The sequence below is a fragment of the Myiozetetes cayanensis genome, unplaced genomic scaffold (genome assembly GCF_022539395.1).
Source record: "Myiozetetes cayanensis isolate MyiCay16 unplaced genomic scaffold, myiCay2020 scf9, whole genome shotgun sequence".
NCBI classification, from domain to species: Eukaryota; Metazoa; Chordata; class Aves; order Passeriformes; family Tyrannidae; genus Myiozetetes; species Myiozetetes cayanensis.
The window spans coordinates 22,537,462-22,555,942 of NW_026088185.1; the positions used below are offsets into that span (position 1 = coordinate 22,537,462).

The following is an 18,481-nucleotide window of genomic DNA, read 5'->3' on the forward strand; positions in this document are numbered from 1 at the left end:
AGGAGCACCCCACCATTTGGTTTTTAGGGCACCCCATTGGGGTTCCCACGTGCTGTGCTCCAGGCAGCGAGCAGCCAGGGATCTGTCTGCAACAGATGCTGCCTGGCCACCCCCGGGCAAGGCAGGGCTTCCCCATCTCTGGTGTGATGGCACACGACTCGGCACCTGGCCCCAGCCGCCCTCGCCAGGGGCTGTAAATCTGGGTGAACAGGATGCCAGCGACACGGCACGATGCTTCCCAGCTGCAGGCCAGCCCTGATGTCTTTGGCACAGCCCACACGTATCAGCATCAGTGGAGCATCACCAGCAAGGAGAAGATCCCAGAATCTCCCAGCTTGGATAGCTGGGGCACAGCAGTGTGGAATGTCCTGCTAGACCAACATCCTCACTGCAGAGTGGCTGAGCCAGCCCCGGAGTCTTTGGGACTGGAGGAGAAGCCCGGGGAAGGCCTGGGGGGCTCTTCCCTGCCATGCAGGAAAAGGAATGCTCTGTCCCCTGCCTGTCTTCAGGGACTGAGCTCTGGCATAGCCAGCCTGGGCCAGCAGGGAGGGAGGTGTCATCCCTCTCCATCCAGCCTGGGCACCGTCCTCGATGTCACAGGGCCACCTGCTGGAGACAGCCCTTGAAATCCAAAAGCCCCCAACTGGGGTTTGACACACTGGCCTCTCCATCAGGGACCCCTCAGCCCTGTTGGCAGTGGCACATGCCTTGTCCTAAAACAGCCTCCCTGCCAAGCCCACTGTCCTCCCTGGGATCTGCTTCCTGGCAGAGGAGTGTGAACCCTCCAGCATTTCCTGGGTCAGAGCAACCCTGAATTGCTCTACCCCATGGGATGCTTTGACCCTTGGTTCCCCTGCAGCATCCCCCATCACTGAAGTGAAGGACACAAAGCCAAAACCCTCACACTCTGACCACAGGGAGCAAGGCACATACATTGGGAGGGAGGTGCTGGCAGGTTGAGGCTGAAGGTTGAGCCTGGAATGCAAGCATAGGGTGGTGGATCAGATGCTCACAGGGTACTGGGGAGGAGTTCAATTTGGGATGAGGGGGGCTTTGCTTGCAGGCCGCTGACACGGGGCGGGGCTGTGAAAAGTCCCAGGCAGGTGTGGATTTGGGCAGGACCGTCCCAGGTGAAGGCAAAAAGGAGGTGGCTGTAGAGCTGAGGGCCACCAGAACATGGTGTGTGGCCCTGGGTGTGTGTGTGGGATACGGCACTATCACTGAGAGCCCCTCCAAACCTGCTCAGGGCTTGACTATGATTGCCCCCTGTCCCAGCAGGGCTCCCCCACCCAGCGCAACTGGGAAATTCACACCACAGGCAGCGAAATGCTCTGGGACACCTTCAGTGTGAGGGGCAAACACCTTTTGGGGGGCCCAGCAGCCAGGGAAGAGGCCCAGGGAGTTGCTGGCCCCTCCATCCAGCTGGCCCTTGTGCTGTCCCCCCCGGATGCTACCTCCCCACCACCCATCCTATCTCTGCTCCAGAGATGCACTGAGAGGACAGGGTGATGCTCCGCTGTTTATTTTGGCCGCCTGAAGAGTCACATAGATGTGGTGGGGTGGGGGTGCATTGGGGTGAGGGGTGGGGATGCCTGCCCTGGCCCCCCGGGCCTCTCTCCGGCTCCTCTCATTCTTTCCCCCCTCTCTCCCATTTACACACTCCTCTTCTCTCCTATGTCCACCTACAGGTACCCTCTCGGCTCACTAGCCCAGCCCCATGCAGCCTCCAGCTGCTGGGGGTCCCCATCATGGTGGGGGGGTGGGCACTGCCCTCCTCTGCCCCATGGAGCTGCCTCTTGGGCAGGGGGGAGTGAAGGGCCCCAGCCTCCCTGGGCTGGGGGGGATATGCAGGTTGGGAACTCCCTTGCTCTGAGCCGGGCAGAGAACAGGGGGCTCAGCCCGGACCACCCCTAGCTTCTCCCCATCCCTAGCATCTCCGCTATGCACCTGGAGGAGTGCCAGCTCCAGGGCGCCGCAGTGCTGGTGCAGGGGTACGGGTCCCCACTCCTGTGGGTTGAACCCCAAGTAGGTGCCTGGCATGGGAAGGGGGGATCCAGAACCTGCTGCTGGGACCGTCCGGCTCTCCATGGAGCTGGTCCAGGCCACCACCTGCTCCCCCCAGCCCCTCCTGCCTGTCCCCTCCCTCCTGCCACCCCCCCCAGCCCTGGCCTGATCCTGACACTGGCGTGGCCGCTGTGAAGCTGCAAAAGCAGAGCAAGCCTTTTGAAGCCAAAGGAGAGAGCCCAGGGGGTGTGGGGGGCCCAGAGGCCGCTGCATGGGGAAACCCCTCAGGCAGTGCCAGGGGAGCATCGAGGGGCTAGGTGGGGGGCAGGAGGGGGGCATGGTGGCAGGACGGAGGCAGGGACAGAAGGTGCCAGTGGGCCGCTGGGGCAACCTCCTCTACAGCACTTCATGCTGCTGCTGGGTCGCCTCACTCACCACCTGTGGGAGAGAGGCACTGTGAGTCGCTGTGCACACCAGAGCCCAGAGTGCAAGAACAGGCATTTTGATCAGCGCCCTGTCTCCCCACCACCCTTGGGTGCCACCCTGTGCTCACCTCCCCATCACGGGTTTCAATGGTTTTGATCATCACGGTCTTTTTGGTGTGCACTTCAGAGCCCCGCTGCTCTGGGCTGGTCTCTGCAGGGAGAGGACACAGGGGATAGGACAACAGGACGTGTGGCATGGGGGCACAGCAGTGGGGCTGGGGCTGCTGAGGGGCTTCAGCAGCCCTGGCTTAACCCCCCTCTCAGCTTATGGCAACATCCAACCAAGTGTCCACACGTCAGGAACTCCATGTGGCAGCTGTGGGTCCCCAACCTGCCATCTTGGCTGCAGCCTCCCAGAAGGGAGTTTTGCCCCCAAACTGGGGACCCCAGGGGACTCGTGGGGTGATGCTCACCTCGGAAATTCAGTGCAGAGGCGAAGGTCTGGTGCATGGGGATGCTGATCCTGTGGGGACACAGAGGGGAAGCTTAGTGCCAGCTAGCTTTAGCCCTCAAGTGGCTGCTCACGAGGTTGGAGCCCCAAAAAACAGCTGACCCCACTGGTCTCCCCAGCTTGTCCTGCACCCCTGCCACTCACCGGTTCTCCTCGCCCTCCAGCAGCTTGCGATATGTGGCGATCTCTACATCCAAGGCCATCTTGACATTGAGCAGGTCCTGGTACTCACGCAGGTGCCGGGCCATCTCATCCTTCAGGTGCCGGATCTCCTCCTCCAGGCGGGCAATGGTGTCCTGGTACCCACCGGCCTCCCCTGCAAAGCGCTCCTCCATCTCCCGCATCTGGCGCATCAGGGAGTCATTCTGGAGAGACACAGGTCTCAGTAAGGGAGGGAACCCAGAGGAGTCAGGGGTCACCTGTGGTGTGAGCTGGGAATGACAGGTGTTCCTGGGGAGAGCTGTGGTCAGCCCTGGGTTGGGTCCAGCTGATGTAGGACCATGATAAGTGACTGTCATCCTCCATCTGCCCAGCGCTGGCCAGCAGGATCTGGCAGGGCAAGCTGGGCGTATCCTGGGCAACCCTAACACCCTGGTGTCCAGGCTCCTAAGCAAAGCCATCCTACCCCAGCAAGAAGGCAAGGAGAGCTGTAGGAGCTGGATGGGTGCCAGGGGGTGGCACTGACACACTGGTGACTGCTGGCTGGCTGGCTCCTGTGAGTATGACTGTGTCGGAATGGAACTGTTGTGTACTGTTTGTTTGCAACCACCTTCCCAGCCTGCAACCAGACACCCTGAGCCCTGCGCCAGTCTGCCTGGAGCCTCCCAGTCTGGGTCACCTTTTACAATCTGTGCCTTGATCCCAGGACTCTGTCAAAACACCTCGCAGGAGCCCAGGCCACTGTTGGGGGAGGCACAGCCCAAATGTGGGGTACAAGTTCCCCCATGGCAGCAACTCGGCTGGAAAGAGCCCCCCACCCCACAGGTGTCCTAGGGGTCCCTGAGCAGCCCTGGAGTAGCAGGTCCCTGCAGGGAAGCTGGGGGCCTCCCCAGTGCTGCCGTCAGCTCACCGTGCCCTTGAGGGCATCAATCTCGCAGGTGTAGGACTGGATCTGGTGCCGGTACTCCAGCATCTCCTGTTTTGCCTGCCGCAGTGCATCGTTGTTCTTGTTGGCTGCCTGCGTCAGGTCATTCACCTGAGGAGAGACCAGAGTCAGCGGGCATGGCCACCGAGATGGCCAAGACTCACTGCACTGGAGCCAACCTGGAGCCCACCACCCCCGTACCTTGGATTTGTACCACTCCTCGGCCTCGGCAATGTTCTTGGCAGCAATGCTCTCATACTGAGCACGGATGTCCCGCAGCGCAGCCGTCAAGTCGGGCTTGGAGATGTCCATCTCCACCTGAATGTGCTGCTCCTGCAGCTGTGCCTGCAGCTCCCGGATTTCCTGGGTGGGCAAGGTGACATCTCAAGGCACCCACTCAATCCTCCCTGTCCCACAGGTGCCACTGGGAAAGGGGGCACCCCAACCCACCTCTTCGTGCACCTTCTTGAGGAAGGCGATCTCCTCCTGCAGGGACTCGATACGTCTTTCCAGGTCGATGCGTGCCAGTGTGGCCGCGTCCACATCCTGGGGGGGACACAGAGTGAGGGGTAGTGGGGGGTTTCAGGGAAAACACCAGGGCTGGAAGGTGCAAAGTTGTGTCCAGGACCATGCCCTGGTGCTGGGTCCAGGCTACTGGGGGGAGATGCAGGTGGGAAGGGAGGAAGGGGTCCCACACCACATGAAGGGGACGGGTACTCACAGCTCTGAATGCAGCGAGGTTGTTCTCAGCCTCCTCCTTCAGCTGGATCTCCTCTTGCAGCCTGTAGGCAGAGAGGGGAGGCTAGGAGGGTCTGGAGGAAGCCCTGTCCCTCCGTGGTGATGTCCCCCCAAGCTGCCCCTTAGTCCAGCATGGCCTGGTGGGAAGACAGCAGATTATCCTGCGTTCCCGGCAGGCAGCAGAGGGCTGGCAGGGAGCCAGGGGCTCTTCCTCCCATTCCCTATTATAGTCAACACCGGAGAGATCACAAAGGCATGAGGTCAGCTCGGTGCCACACGCGCTGCCCCGGCCCTTATAGGGGAGAGTGACCAGCAGCTGGGGGGACAGGGTGTGGGATCTGGCACAGGGGGTCCAAGAGATGGCCATCAGCTGAGCCATCCCGGGGAGAGCAGGAGGACAGATGGGTCTCAGCGATGCTGTGGGATGGGATATGGAAAGGGGACTGCTGCAGGGGGTCCCAGGTCAGGGATGGAGATCTGGGCTTGTGCCAGGGGATAGGACAGTCCTGAAAAGCTGCAGGCCCATGGAAAGACAGTGGGGAGGAGATGGAGGTGCCCAGGCAGTACTGCCATACGGCATGACAGGAACCTGACACCTGTTTGTTCTTGGCCCTGCTCCTCCCTGTCATTGAAAGTTCCTCCATGCCACCACTCCCAACCCCCCAGAAACAGGGCATTGCCCCACTAGGACTGTCTGTGTTGTGGCTGGGGTTACAGAGGGAGGCAGAAGGCTGTGTCACCCCCAGGGGATGGGTGCTTGGTGTCCCCAGGGCACAGAGTCCAGGAGGAAAGGTGCAGGCCAGCATCAGAACATGCAGCTCCCCCTGATCATTTGCCCTTGCTGCCAGGTGTCCCACACTGTTCAGTCCCTGGGTGTTCTCTCAGCCTGGCCACCCCTGTGGCTAATCCCCACTGGCCCCAACTCTCTTCTCCAGCACCAGCCAGGTCTGCAGCATCCTTGGGATCTCCTGCTGCTCACGGGGCATTATGGACACACATAGCAGGCCTGGAGAATCCCTGGCCTGCGGAAGTGCTGCTTCCTCCCCTCCTTTCTTCATGTCCGGAGCTGATGGAGCACCCTCCCTGAGTTATCCTCCCCCTCACTTCCGCCTGTCTGGCTGCCTCTGTCTGTCCATCTATCCCACAGAGCTCAGCTCCCTCATGGGCTCGCCAGCCCTCCCTGGTGTAAGCAGAGATGGGGACCCCATGGTGAGCTGCACTTCGATCTCCCTGCTCTGGGTGTCCTGTGGCATCACAGCCCAGCCTCAGCTCCACTGTAAGGGAGGGCATAGGGACACCCCTACTGCCAGAGCCATCCTGCCCACTGGGTGCTGCCTGCGCATCGAGACAGGGGTCGAGGGAAACAGAGTAGTGGGGATGTGATAGTCTATGAGCGCGAGGCGCAAGGATGGCAGTAACCACCAAAGGGGCTGCCAGGGTGATTTCTGCCACCACCCATCCCTGGGGATAGAGATGCACAGATGGATGCCCACGGGGACACTCCAAGGTTCCCTACTCACTTCTGCTTGAGCTTCTGCAGGTCATCAAGCAGGTTGTCGCGCTCGACCTCCACACGAGCCCGCTGGTTGGTGAGCAGGTCCACCTGGCGCCGGAGCTCCCGCAGCTCCTCCTCGTATATCTCTGCCACACGGGTGGGCTCCTTGCCCCGCAGGCGGTTCACCTCGGCCACCATGAGAGCATTCTGCTGCTCCAAGAAGCGCACCTTTTCAATGTAGTTGGCGAAGCGGTCATTGAGCTCCTGCAGTTCCACCTTCTCGTTGGTGCGGGTCTGGAGGAACTCCTGGTTCATGGCATCGGCCAGGCTGAAGTCCAGCAGCTCGCCAGCACCTTGGTAGGCACTTTGGTAGGAGCGCAGGGGCGTCACGCGGGTGGTGCGGAAGCTGGACAGGCTGGGGACGGCCGAGGTGCGGGACACCTGGTAGACGCGGGAGGTGACGGAGCTGCCGCTGCTGCCCTTGCTCCCGAAGGAGGCACGGGGAAAGACCGGGGAGCCGCCGAAGGTGCGGCGGTAGGAAGAGACCCGCTGGCTGGAGGAGTAGGACTGGCTCATGGTGGCGGCGTGGGGCGGCGAGGCCGGAGCAGGGAGCAGGCGGCGGGGCTGGCGAGCGGCCGGCAGCTCGGAGAGGCGTCAGGAGGGGAGCTGCGCGCCGCTATTTGTATCCTGCTGACATCACCCGCCCCTCCTGCTGCCGGTCAGCTGGGGGATGCTGCTGCGGGGGGGATGGCCACCAGCCCCCGCCCACTGCCCCTCACCTGCCCGCACCCCCCAACAGACAAGAATGATGCAACAATACGCATGACCCCTGGGCACCCCTGGAGTCCCCTGGAGCCTTGACTCTGGCCCCCAGCGCTCTGCCCCATCCCTGGGGGTGTGAGGAGAGTAACTGGGGCAGGCTGGTTGTCACCCCCTATCAGGGCGCAGTGCCACCCACGGGGGGCCCAGACCGACAGACAGCTTAGGTGGATGCCACAAGGGAAAGATGGGGACTCAGACCTTCACAACAGACCCTCACTTGACACCCTTAAGCCAAACCTCATAACTGGTAGCCACAGTCCCAAAACTGGTCTGGAGAACCCCAAAAGGCCTCTGATGATGCCCTGACCCATCCCATGGCAAGAGCACCAGGCTCAGCTCTCCATATGGGGCCAGACTCCAGACCCACACCCAGAGAGTGAGCAAGAAAGGGCCCAGGAGAGGGGTTGATGCGGGGGGACTCCTGCCCTGAGTGTGGTTGTACTGACCCACCACCCCAACTCCCTTTCTGACACAGGGGGCTGAGCACTGGCCAGGGTCTGGGCACTTTAGAGTGTTGATGAGTGACCCCAAGCAGGTGCTGGGTCTGAGCCCCAGTGACGTCAGCCCTCTGTCCTCGCTCAGGCACATTCCCAAAGCAGCAGGCACCCAACCAAAATAGCCTTCCCAGCTCATACTCATGGGGCGTGGGACATACATACATGGTATTTATAGCTGGGTGCCTCCCTGTTAACCCTTCTTGCTCCAGGCATGTGGAGAACACCGCTGGATGGGGACCCTGCCTGGAGCAGCCCCAATCCCTCTCTGGCCCACATCACTCCAGGAGCAGAACAAGGTCCCCAGGTTATTCCGAGGCACTGCAGGCTCTACCCTGTCTCCTCAGTCTTCCTCTTGGCCTGAACCCATATTAGGGTTCAAAAAGCCCAGCCCATCTTCACAAAAATGCACAGAATGAGGAATACCCCAGTCCTGTATAGGCACCCCCACCACAGCTTCCCACTTTCTGGGCAGGTGGTAGGCCAGATTAGGGAACCCCAGGGCCATGCACAAACCTGTGCCAGCTAGAGATCATCCTGAAGGAGGAGAGCTGTGCTGGGGGAACCCCTCAAGAGAGTGCCCCTTGCCTGAGAAGCACCCCCTCCTCCCCAAGCCCCCAGCACACTTGGTGACCCCCAGTTCTGTCCAAGCTGCAATGTTTTGGCTGATGTCAGCTGGCTCAGCCCCAGCAACTCTGTCCCTGGAGGCCCTCATGTAGGGGACTGCCGTGCCACTGGGCACGGGGTGACTCAGCAGCAGGAGCAATGCTCAGCCCTGCACCTCCTGGCCTTCTGTCCTGGCTGTAATGCAGACACCAAGCAGTGCCATGACTCCCCATGGCATCATTAGGACGGCAAAAGGTTAGGCTTAATCATGGAAGCATTCTCAACTGCCCTGGCTCTGGAGGCACTCCTGCCTGCTGCCTGCCTGCTCCATGTCATCTGAGGGCTAGCGAGGGTCTTGGTCCCATATCCACACAGGTGGGCAGAGGCTCAACGCCCTGCATCCCTTTAGCCCCTCCAAATCCCTCATCCCTGGAGTCCCTCCCAGCTACCCAGTTGCAGCGTGATGTGGCGTCTTCCCGAGGGTGCAAGCTGCCTGGCGGAGCCTGCCTTTAAAAGGGAAGGTATTTCCAGATGGGGTTGTTTCATCCCAGAGCAGGGGGAGGATGGAAGAAAGGGGGGCGTGTGGGGGGAGAGTAGATGGAAAAACAGACAGCATCCTTCCTTCTTCTGGCCCTGCTCCGAGCATACCCTGCACATCTCTGAGCTCCGCACGTGTGCCCTGCCTGTACCACAAGTGCCAGCAGGGAGGCAAGCCAGTTCTTAGCTAGTGTGCAGAGGGGCAGGTGGGTGCCCACACCACTGAGGGGGACCCCAGGGGTCTGGGACAGCACACCACCAGCTGTGGAATTCAGCTGTCCCTTCCCATGACCCTATCCTGCTGCTGTGCCAGCTGGGGTGTGGGGAGGAGGGACTCCCTACGGGTGCTGTGTCCAGCAATGTCCAGCACCCTACCCTGTAAGGGCAATGCAAACCCCATGCCAGTACCAGCGAGCCCTTGTTCCTATCCTCATCCCACATAGCAGGGGTGTGCAGGGTTGGGGTGCCCCAGGGAGGGGAAATGTGCTCTCGGACACTGGTGCTTGGAGGGGAAGCAGCCCAGAGGAGTTAACAAGGAGCATCCTGCTGACCCTGCTCTAGGACAGACTGTTTGAAGTGGCCTTTCCTCAGCTGCTGTGACAACTTTCCGGGCTGGGTCTGTGCAGTCAGGGGCCCCATAGCTTGCAGAGGGTGGACAGAATCCTTGGACTTTCCACAGCCTCTTAGGAAAGCCCCATCTGCTTGCAGGATCCAGCACGATAGGAAGAAGGGACAAAGTGCAGGACACAGAAACTCTGCCCGAGTCCCATGCCAGGACATGATGCCAAATTCCATGCTGACTAAAGACCCAGAGGCTGCGGAAAGTGAGGAGGCTGCAGAGAGCAGCAGTGCAAGGCTGATTCCTGTCCCATCCAACCCCACTCTGCCTCCCCACAACTGCATCCCAGGCCAGGCTGACCCAGACCAGTGGAGCCTGGGAAGTGGCTCCTGAACCCCTGCACTGGCCTGGTCCCAGCTTCCAGTGAGCTGTGGATGAGGCTGCTGCTGGGAAGGCTTTTGGAGCTGGAATGTCAAACAACTCCCTCCGGTCATGACATCCCTGTGAGCAAAGCCAGCTGCATCCTGCAGCCGCCCCTCCTCCCCAGCCCTCCCTCCCTGCTGCTCCCCCAGGATTTAAGCCCTGCACAGCCTCCCCAGGCTGTGGGCATCTTGGGACTCAAAGGATGCAGGGACAGGGTGCTGACCCCTCCTTGGCCCTGGCCCCTGCCACCAGGACCCCAGTGCCCCCCTCATGCCTGGCCCTAGCTCAGGGATGAGTGGAGGGATGGGAATGAAGCAGCGAGGGCGTCCATCCCCTCACTCCTGACCCCTGGCTGTCTCCCTTCATCCCACTCCTTTTACAGCCATGAGCCTCCCAGGCATCTTTACCCTAAGAGGGAAGGACTGTGTGGCCCATTCCTCGGTGCTGACGGACCCGGGGCATGTGCTATTGTCTAAATAAGAGATGTTCTCCTTCCTTGCCTGGACCATGGCCCAGCCTGGCACAACAGGGTCCCGGGAGCTGGTGGGTGCCCTGAAGTCTTCAGCCCCCCACCTGCTGTTCACCTCAGCTGCCCCCATGCCTTCACCCACTCCAGAGCTCAGGACCACTGGGCACATAGCCCGTCTGGCTGTTCCTGGTCCCCACCCCTGTGTCCCCAGGTGATGGGGATGCTGAGGACAATGTCCTGTCTCGGAGTGACACAAGGATTCTAGGGGCGCCTGGATGCCCCCAGCATGCATGGATGCTGGGGGTGTCCAGCTGCAACCTGTATGGATGCTGGGAGGTGTTCACTTGCCCCCATTGTATATCCTGGGGGTGAGTTGTTGCCTCCATGTTCCACAAAGTCCCTGGGGGTGACCTGTTGCTCCCAGGGCCATGTAGCTGCTGGGGAGGACCAGTTACCTCCATGTCCATGTAGATGCCTGAAGCATACACCTGCCCTTCCCTCACCTACAGCTATCCCTGTGATCCATGGGAATACTGACAGTGTTCACCCATCCCTGCAGCCTAGGGGATGGGTGCCCTCATTGTCCATGGGATGTTCACCTGCCCCAGTGGTGTGGAGACACTAGGGATGCCCAGCTGCCCTTGTGGTCCACATGGATGTAGGGATGACTGGGCACCCACGTGGCCCACCAGGATGCTGGGGTGTCTGTCTGCCCTCCTGCAGGCCTCGATAGCGTCACCCATGCCAGTGAGATGAGGTAGCGTTACCCGCTGCATCGCTGGAGGCTCACGTAAGGCATGGTGGCCATTCACTCAGCAATGCCTGGGCAGTGATTTCACTTTCCCATGCTCAGACACGTGGGCCGGGATGCGGAGGACTGCCTCGATGGATGCCATCCTTTTTCTCATCCTGGCAGGGCTGGCTAGGGGGGATCCAGGCAGCCTGGCAGGCAGTGGGAGAAGGGGGCGGCACTTCCTGGAGCTCTGGCTGTGTTTACAGACTCTGTCCTGGGCCATCTTTCCATTAACCCCTTCCAGCAGGGCTATGCACTGTCTGCCGATCCCCAAAGCCTCCTGCCAGCAGAGAACACTGCCCAGAGCAAACCCTGCCCGGAATCTCACTCTGGGCTTCCAGGGGACATGGGAAGGGCCACAGTGCCCTGTCCCTACTGGTTCTGTCCCTGCCAGGCACCCCTGGGCACACGCATGAGCCCAGCATCAGGGTGTATGCACTCCATGGAGGAGCTGGTGCCTTTTCGGGAGGGCTGCCTGGGGCTCCCTGCTGCACTAGGTGGTCCATGGGGCAGCGTGGAATGCGGACAGGAGCAGCGTCTTCCCAGGAGCATGGTGATGGAGTGGGGGGCAGCCATGACAGGTGCTGCGCAGCCCTTGGCACCCAGCCAGGGGTGAGTCAGAGCCCACCCGGAAATAGCCATAGGGAGCTTTTTCTGGAAGCCTCTCTGTTCCGGGAATAGCTGCGGCATGCCAAGGCGCTGCCCTTTGCTCACTCCAGCAGGGCTGGACAAAGGCCACACCCGGCCCTGCCACTCACCCCTGTTCCAACACCCCACATCCAGGCACCCCCTGCCCACATCCCTACTGGGACCCGTCTGCTCTGGGCACCCACACCCACTGGCTATTCACCCACTCTGGGCATCTACCAGCTGGGGAGCCATGAGCTCCAGATGTCCCCAGGTGTCTTCCAGGCAGAGCCTGGAAACCACCCAACAGCACCTGGCCCTGAGCTGGGTGCTGGCAGCAGCAGGGGTGATGCTGGCAGGAGGAGAATGGGGACAGTCACTTGGTACCCACTTCCCTTTGGCTGGGGGGTGCTGGGTAGTGGCACGTGTGTGCCAGCTCCAGGCAGGGGTGCTGGGTGCTCCCAGCCTGGTCCCGTCCCAGCGGGACACTCGTCTTGTGTTTGCTATGGTTGACATGGAGACCCTCCAGCTGTCTGTTTGCATGGTACCAGGCGGTGGGAGTGCTTGTTCCCTTTTTCTGGGGAGGAGAGGCAGGTGCTGGGGGCTGGGAGCATAAATCCAGAGCTGTCAGGAGCTCTTGGCACGATAGGTCACAGGGTCAGGTGGAACAGGACCACCATTTTCCAGTCTCCAGGACACAGACAGCATTCTCCAACTAACAGTGTTCATGCTGGTGACTCAGGAGATGGGAATCCAGCTGGCACCCAACACCTGGGCCCCATGCAGCTCTCACAGGCTGCCACGTCCCTCTTGCAAGGCTGCACACCCATTGCCTGGAAGACACAGGATCCTGCTGGGAAATGATGCATGCAGACTGATGGAAACCCAAAACCCCACTGCTGCACCCAGCCCATGCAGAGGACCCAGCCAAGAGCAAGAGGCACCCCAATCCATGCCTCTCCTATCCCCTGGGAGTGCCCCAGCTGGTGCTGCCCTGCCACTGTGCCAACTCTCAGAACCCTGTGCATCACTGTCACTTGGAGACATTGGTCCTCAACATGGCACCAGGAGCTTGTGCCTTGTTTCCTGGGAGGGTTGAGCAGTTGAGCCAAGGTTGAGCCAAGGCAGGGGAGCAGCAATGATGGGGGGCTGCAGCTTGCCTTACACCAGTGATCTACTGTAGAGACACCCAGCCTTTGGGAAGTGAGTGTGTTCCCTGTGGACCTGTACCCCACTGTGTGTGGACCAAGACCTGTTTTGGGGCAGCCCCTGTTCACCCAGTGGCTGCAATTGCAGCTGCAATTGGGGCACACCCCAAGGCAGGATGGGTGACCATCCCTGGAGAGCCTTTGTCAGCACCCTCTGGCTGTTTTCTTCCACTCACCCATAACCCAGCTCTGTCCTGACTTTGGCAGGCACTGCGTTTGCCTGGCCTGGACAAGAGTGCAGGGTGAGTGGTGCCTGGGGTGGATTGCAGGGTGCAAATTTTCAGGGGGCAGGGTGTGGGTTGTGAGATGTGGGGTGCAGGATGCAGGGTGAGCGATGTGGGGTTAGGGTGTGCAGCGCAGGGTGCATAGCGTGGATTGCATGATGTGGGGGGCAGGGTGAGGGCGCGAAGTGCACGGCGTGGTGTGCACAGGGTGCAAGGTGCAGGGTGCAGGGCGTGGGGTGCGGATTGCAGGGTGCGGATCGCGGGGTGCGGGTCGGGGGTCAGGGTGCACGTTCCTCCGCGCCGGCAGGGGGCGCTGTGCGGGGCGGAGCACTGGGCGGCGGCGGCCATGCAGGTACCGGGCGGGCGGCGGGCGCGGGGCGGGAGGGTCGTGCCCGGGCCGGGGGTCCCCGGCTCGGGTCGGGGTGTTGCCAGCGCTGTGCGGTGACGGCGGTGCCCGCAGGCGGCGGCGCAGGGCTCGAAAGCGGCGGCACAGGCGGCGGCGCAGGAGCTGGTGAAGTTCGTGAACCGCAGCCCCTCGCCGTACCACGGTGAGGAGCCGGGCCGGTCCCCCCCACTCTCCTCCCCTCCCCGCGGGCGACCCTGACGGCTCTTCCCCCCGCAGTGGTGGCCGAGTGCCGCAGCCGGCTGCTGCAGGCCGGTTTCCAGGAGCTGAAGGAGACGGAGCACTGGGACGTGCGGCCGGCGCAGAAGGTGAGCCCGGCGGGGACGAGGCGGCGGGGGCTGGATGGGGCCGGGGGGCCCTCACCCCTCACCTCTGCCTCTCTGCCCCCAGTACTTCATCACTAGGAACTACTCCACCCTCATCGCCTTCGCCGTCGGCGGCCAGTTCCAGCCCGGGAATGGGTTTAGCCTTCTGGGGGCCCACACCGACAGCCCCTGCCTCAGGGTAAGGCTGCCCAGCTAGTGCTGGGACCTTCTCTGGGGCCCTCCAGTTTCAAGCTACAAGCAAAAACGACCCTTACTTCCCCTGTGCCAAGCAGCACCATTGTTGGCTCCCTGCTCCTCCCAAGATCTGCCTCCCAGAGCAGCCCATGCTGACCCCCTGCATTGCTTTGCCTGCTGCTGTGTCCTCTGTGTCCCCTGTCCTGCAAAGCCCCTCACAGCACCCTGTGCTGGCACCATCAGCGATGAGGCTCTGGGCCTGCTGTGCCCAGTCCCCCAGCACTTTGCAGTGCCATTAGTGACACCTCTGCTGTCACCCAGGTGAAGCGTCGCTCTAAGCGGGGGCAGGTGGGCATAGTCCAAGTTGGTGTGGAGACCTATGGAGGTGGCATCTGGAATACCTGGTTCGACCGTGACCTCACCGTGGCTGGGAGGGTGATCATAAAGGTGAGTCTGATTTGGGGCAGGCACAGTGGGATAGCTGTGTGCCCCCGGCTCTGGGTCCCTGGCTCCCACACAGAGTGGGACCTGCTGCAGCCTCTCAGCCTTACAGGCCTGGCCCCAGCAGCTCTCCTTGTGTTTCAGGACCCGGCCACAGGGCGCCTGGAGCAGCGCCTGGTACGTGTGGAGCGGCCCATCCTCCGCATTCCTCACCTGGCCATCCATCTGCAGCGCAGCATCAATGAGAACTTTGGGCCCAACACTGAGCATCACCTGTAAGGCCTGACTTGGCCCCAACCCCTGGTCAGCCCTTGGGAGGGCTGGGACTCAGCTGGAACAGTTGCCCACCCTCAGCTCTCCCTTTGCCTTTGTTGATTGCAGTGGAGGTCTGCAGTGGCTTTTCTTAGCCCTGCAGAGTCCTTCCAGGAATTGCTTCCAAGCTTAGGACTTGGGAAGGACACTGAAGTGTCCTGAGGTGGCACAATAGATCTGTGCTTCAGGGTCTGTGTGTCCTTGTTGAGCATGGCAGTCGCTCCCTGGAGGAGCAAGGCAGACACTCAGGAGGGATTTGCTGTATGTGGCCCAAACAGGTGAGGTGAGCAAAGCCCTGGGTGCTGACATCATTGTCTCCACACAGTGTTCCCATTCTGGCCACTGCTGTGCAGGAGGAGCTGGAAAAGGAGGTGCTTATGGAGTCCACACCTTGCAATGCTGCAGCCCAGGTGAGCTGGGTGCCAGGTATCAGTGGGGACACTTGCTAGGACCTTACGCTTGTCACCTTTGATCTCCGTTCCTCAGGGGCTTGCCACCAGGTTCCTCTTCCCTTCTCCCCGTGGACGGGTGGAAATCTTCCACTCTGCCTTGCAGCTGTGTACATGGCACATCTGCTCAGCCATCTCTGTCTTCTCACCCTGCTCTGCAGCCACTGTGTAGAAGGGGGTGCACATCCCTAAGGAGGCAGGGCAGGGGCCTTGCACAGGGGGCAGAGACCTGTCCTGGGTGAGGTAGGGACTTGAACACAGGACATGTTAGCAGGAGAGAAGATGTACCAACATGAGTGGGGTGTTACATGGGATGGCTCTGCAGGGTGAAACGGATCCACAGCCTGCCCTGCTTTCTCCCCAGGCAGAGCGCCACAGCCCTGTCCTGCTTTCCCTGATCTGCCCCCAGCTGGGGGTGAAACCGGAGCAGATTGTAGAGCTGGAACTATGCCTGGCAGATACACAGCCAGCGGTGAGTAAGGGCGAGGGCCTCCCTCTGTCGGCACACAGCCTGCAGGCTGTCACTACACAGGTGTGTCCTGGCACACGTCCTCTACCTGGGGCGTGCCAGGGCTGGGAGCTGAGTGGAGCAAGAGGAGGCAGCTCCTTAGGGACAGAGATGAGGGAACTGGAAGGGGGACCCAGTGCAGGTGCCTTTTGGTGTGCTAGAGGCTGTGCCGTACTCCTCCTGGCTCTCTGATTGCAGACACTGGGTGGTGCCTTCGATGAGTTCATCTTCTCCCCACGTCTGGACAACTTGCACAGCTGCTACTGCGCCCTGCAGGTGAGAGGGAAAAGAGCCTGGAGGCTGCAGCGTGGCCCCAAGGCACCCTGGCTCAGCTTTGAGCTGGCCCAAGGCTCTGCAGGGAGGTGTGTTCCCATGAGATGGGTCTGGCTTATTGGCGGATCTAGTGTTGGGAGCTTCCCACTTTGCTGAGTGTATGGGGTTCACAGCAGCTCCCAGAGGTGTCTCCTGCTGTCACTTGGGCCACGTGTGTGCCCACAGTTCCCTTCCTCCATGCTTTGGGCTCTCCTGGGGAAGTTCAGGATGGCTCAGTCCTGAGAATCCCAGGATGGCACTCAGGCTGGTGTCCATTCCTCCCTAACCCTGCAGGCCTTGATTGACTCGTGCGCGGCACCCTCCTCACTCTCCCAGGAGCCCAATGTGCGTCTCATCGCGCTCTATGACAACGAGGAGGTGAGCGAGGGGCACAGTCATGGGATGGCCGGCACTGGGAGGGGCTCCATGTTCTTTGCTCTCCCCCAGCCATGCCTGGCAAAAGAAAGAGATCCCATGCCCCAGTGGAGAAAGCTGGGATTTGCCTACACCTGCATGGAGCATGGCCTGGTCAGGGGGTGGAAGGCAGTGGTGTGATAGGAAGCAGCTCGCTGGCTTTGGGGAGCCCCCTGTCACTCAACTGGTCCCTGGAGTGCTGGGGGATTGTGCTGATGGTGGTCCTTGGCAGGTAGGGTCAGAGAGTGCACAGGGCGCAGAGTCCTTGCTAACGGAGCTGGTCCTGCGTCGGATCTCGGCATCGCCACACAACCTGACGGCCTTCGAGGAGGCCGTGGCCAAGTCCTACATGATCAGCGCTGATATGGCCCATGCTGTGCACCCCAACTATGTGTGAGTAGCCCGAGCAGTGCCACAGGCCATGGTAGCCTCCCCTGCCACCTGAGGGGATGTGTCACCATCATTCCCTGGGGAGTACAGACCATACAGTCTTTGTTGTGGCAGGGAGGGAGGGCTGTAGCATGAAACTCCTGCTTCTCTTTTGCAGGGACAAGCATGAGGAGAATCATCGTCCAGCCTTCCACAAGGTGAGGGCAGCCCTCTGCTTTGAGTTGGGACAGACGCTGTCAATCTGTCCTGCAGTACTACGGATTGTCCAACTGCTCCCTGGAGCACAGTCTTGGGGTGCAACTCAGCAGCTCTCAAGTGAGAAACATTTGTCTTGCAATGGGATTTGGCTGTGCCACACGTCTCATGTGGATCACTTGGGATCCGTCTTTTCCCTGGAGCCCTTCCCTGCTCTGAGCTGGGCTGTCCCTGTCGTAGGGCTGTCCACATCCCCATGGGCTCATCCAGGGAGGGGAGAATGGTCTGGTGTGATGTGTGATGGGGTGGGACAGCATTGCCTGGGCATGAGTGTTTCAAGGGCCACTGACTATCCCTGGGTCCCATCACGGACCTGCGGCGCCTTTGCTTGTGCAGGGCCCCGTCATCAAAGTGAACAGCAACCAGCGCTACGCCTCCACAGCTGTCACCGAAGCCATAATCCGGGACATCGCTGCCCGCGTGGGTGTCCCTCTGCAGGTGAGCGGGGCTGAGTGAACCCTCCTAGAACATTGCGAGTTTGGGCTGCAGCCCTGCCCCTCAGTTCATGAGAGGGGGCCTGTGCCAGAGCCCCCCTCCTGTTACCGTGTCTGTCCCCACTGTGGTCTGTGCTGCCTGCTGCTCTGGGGCTCCATCTCCAGTGCTGCCTCAGGGAGCAGGCTGGGGAACAGGAAGGGAGTCTGGCCTCAGTGTGTCCCATCTCTGGAGGATTTTGCACCCTGGCTTGGATCAGTGCTGCTTCCTTGTCCCAGGTTGTCTCCCTTCAGGGCTGAGGGCCCACGTGGGAGGCCATGGGGCAGCATGGGGAGCTGCTGAGGCCTTGTGTCCCTGTAGGAGTTCATGGTGCGCAATGACACGCCCTGTGGCACCACCATCGGCCCCATCCTGGCCTCCCGCCTGGGGCTGCGCGTGCTGGACATCGGCTGCCCACAGCTGGCCATGCATTCCATCCGGGAGATGTGCTGCACCTCAGGGGTGCTCCAGAGCATCACCCTCTTCAAGGTAAGCCCTGTGTCCCCCATCCTGTGCTGAATCCCCCTCCCTGCTTTTCTGCATTTCTTGCATCGCCATGTCCCCATCCAACCCCTGCCTTGGGGCTGAGCTTTCACACTCCCCAGCCCTCTGGAGCAGTGCAGGTACTGGCTGCTTCTGGAGGTGCCCCCTTGCATCCCAGCCTCTCCTGGTGACTGCCATCCCTAAATAGTTACTATGGCAACTGGTGCTAGCCTTGAGTCAGTGATGGGTTACTATGGCGACGTGGTCCTGCTCTCTGCGAGTAGCTGCCTGCTACGATGCTGCCTGCGTAACCCAAGAGGGAACTGCTGCCTGCCCCTGATGCCTGTCTCCCCACCCCATCCCAAGCTGCCCTGCCTGGCCGACTCTAACAGCCTCTCTCCTTCCAGGGCTTCTTCGAGCTCCTGCCGACAGTCAGCAGCAGCCTAGTGGTCGACTGAGCAGAGTGGGGGGGAGCAGCAGTGGGTTCAGTGCTGGGGCCATTAAAGCATCTCTGTCTCACTGGC

General features: G+C 61.1%; 2 protein-coding genes across 2 annotated transcripts; one reads left to right on the forward strand and one right to left on the reverse strand.

The window, feature by feature from the left end:
* Positions 1-1,506: 1,506 nt before the first annotated feature.
* DES (desmin) lies at positions 1,507-6,912 on the reverse strand. The gene is made up of 9 exons (XM_050339882.1): positions 6,283-6,912; positions 4,746-4,806; positions 4,475-4,570; positions 4,226-4,387; positions 4,010-4,135; positions 3,085-3,305; positions 2,903-2,952; positions 2,558-2,640; positions 1,507-2,442 (listed from the first exon to the last, which is right to left on the reverse strand). Exons 1-9 carry the CDS (start codon positions 6,831-6,833, stop codon positions 2,401-2,403), a joined length of 1,392 nt encoding a protein of 463 aa, XP_050195839.1. The 5' UTR covers positions 6,834-6,912; the 3' UTR covers positions 1,507-2,400.
* Positions 6,913-13,345: 6,433 nt separating this feature from the next.
* On the forward strand, positions 13,346-18,479 carry DNPEP (aspartyl aminopeptidase). The gene is made up of 15 exons (XM_050339881.1): positions 13,346-13,371; positions 13,480-13,567; positions 13,642-13,730; positions 13,813-13,926; positions 14,244-14,369; positions 14,508-14,638; positions 15,001-15,085; positions 15,489-15,596; positions 15,831-15,908; positions 16,239-16,322; positions 16,591-16,751; positions 16,906-16,945; positions 17,340-17,441; positions 17,796-17,963; positions 18,365-18,479. Exons 1-15 carry the CDS (start codon positions 13,366-13,368, stop codon positions 18,413-18,415), a joined length of 1,431 nt encoding a protein of 476 aa, XP_050195838.1. The 5' UTR covers positions 13,346-13,365; the 3' UTR covers positions 18,416-18,479.
* The last annotated feature ends 2 nt before the right edge of the window (positions 18,480-18,481 follow it).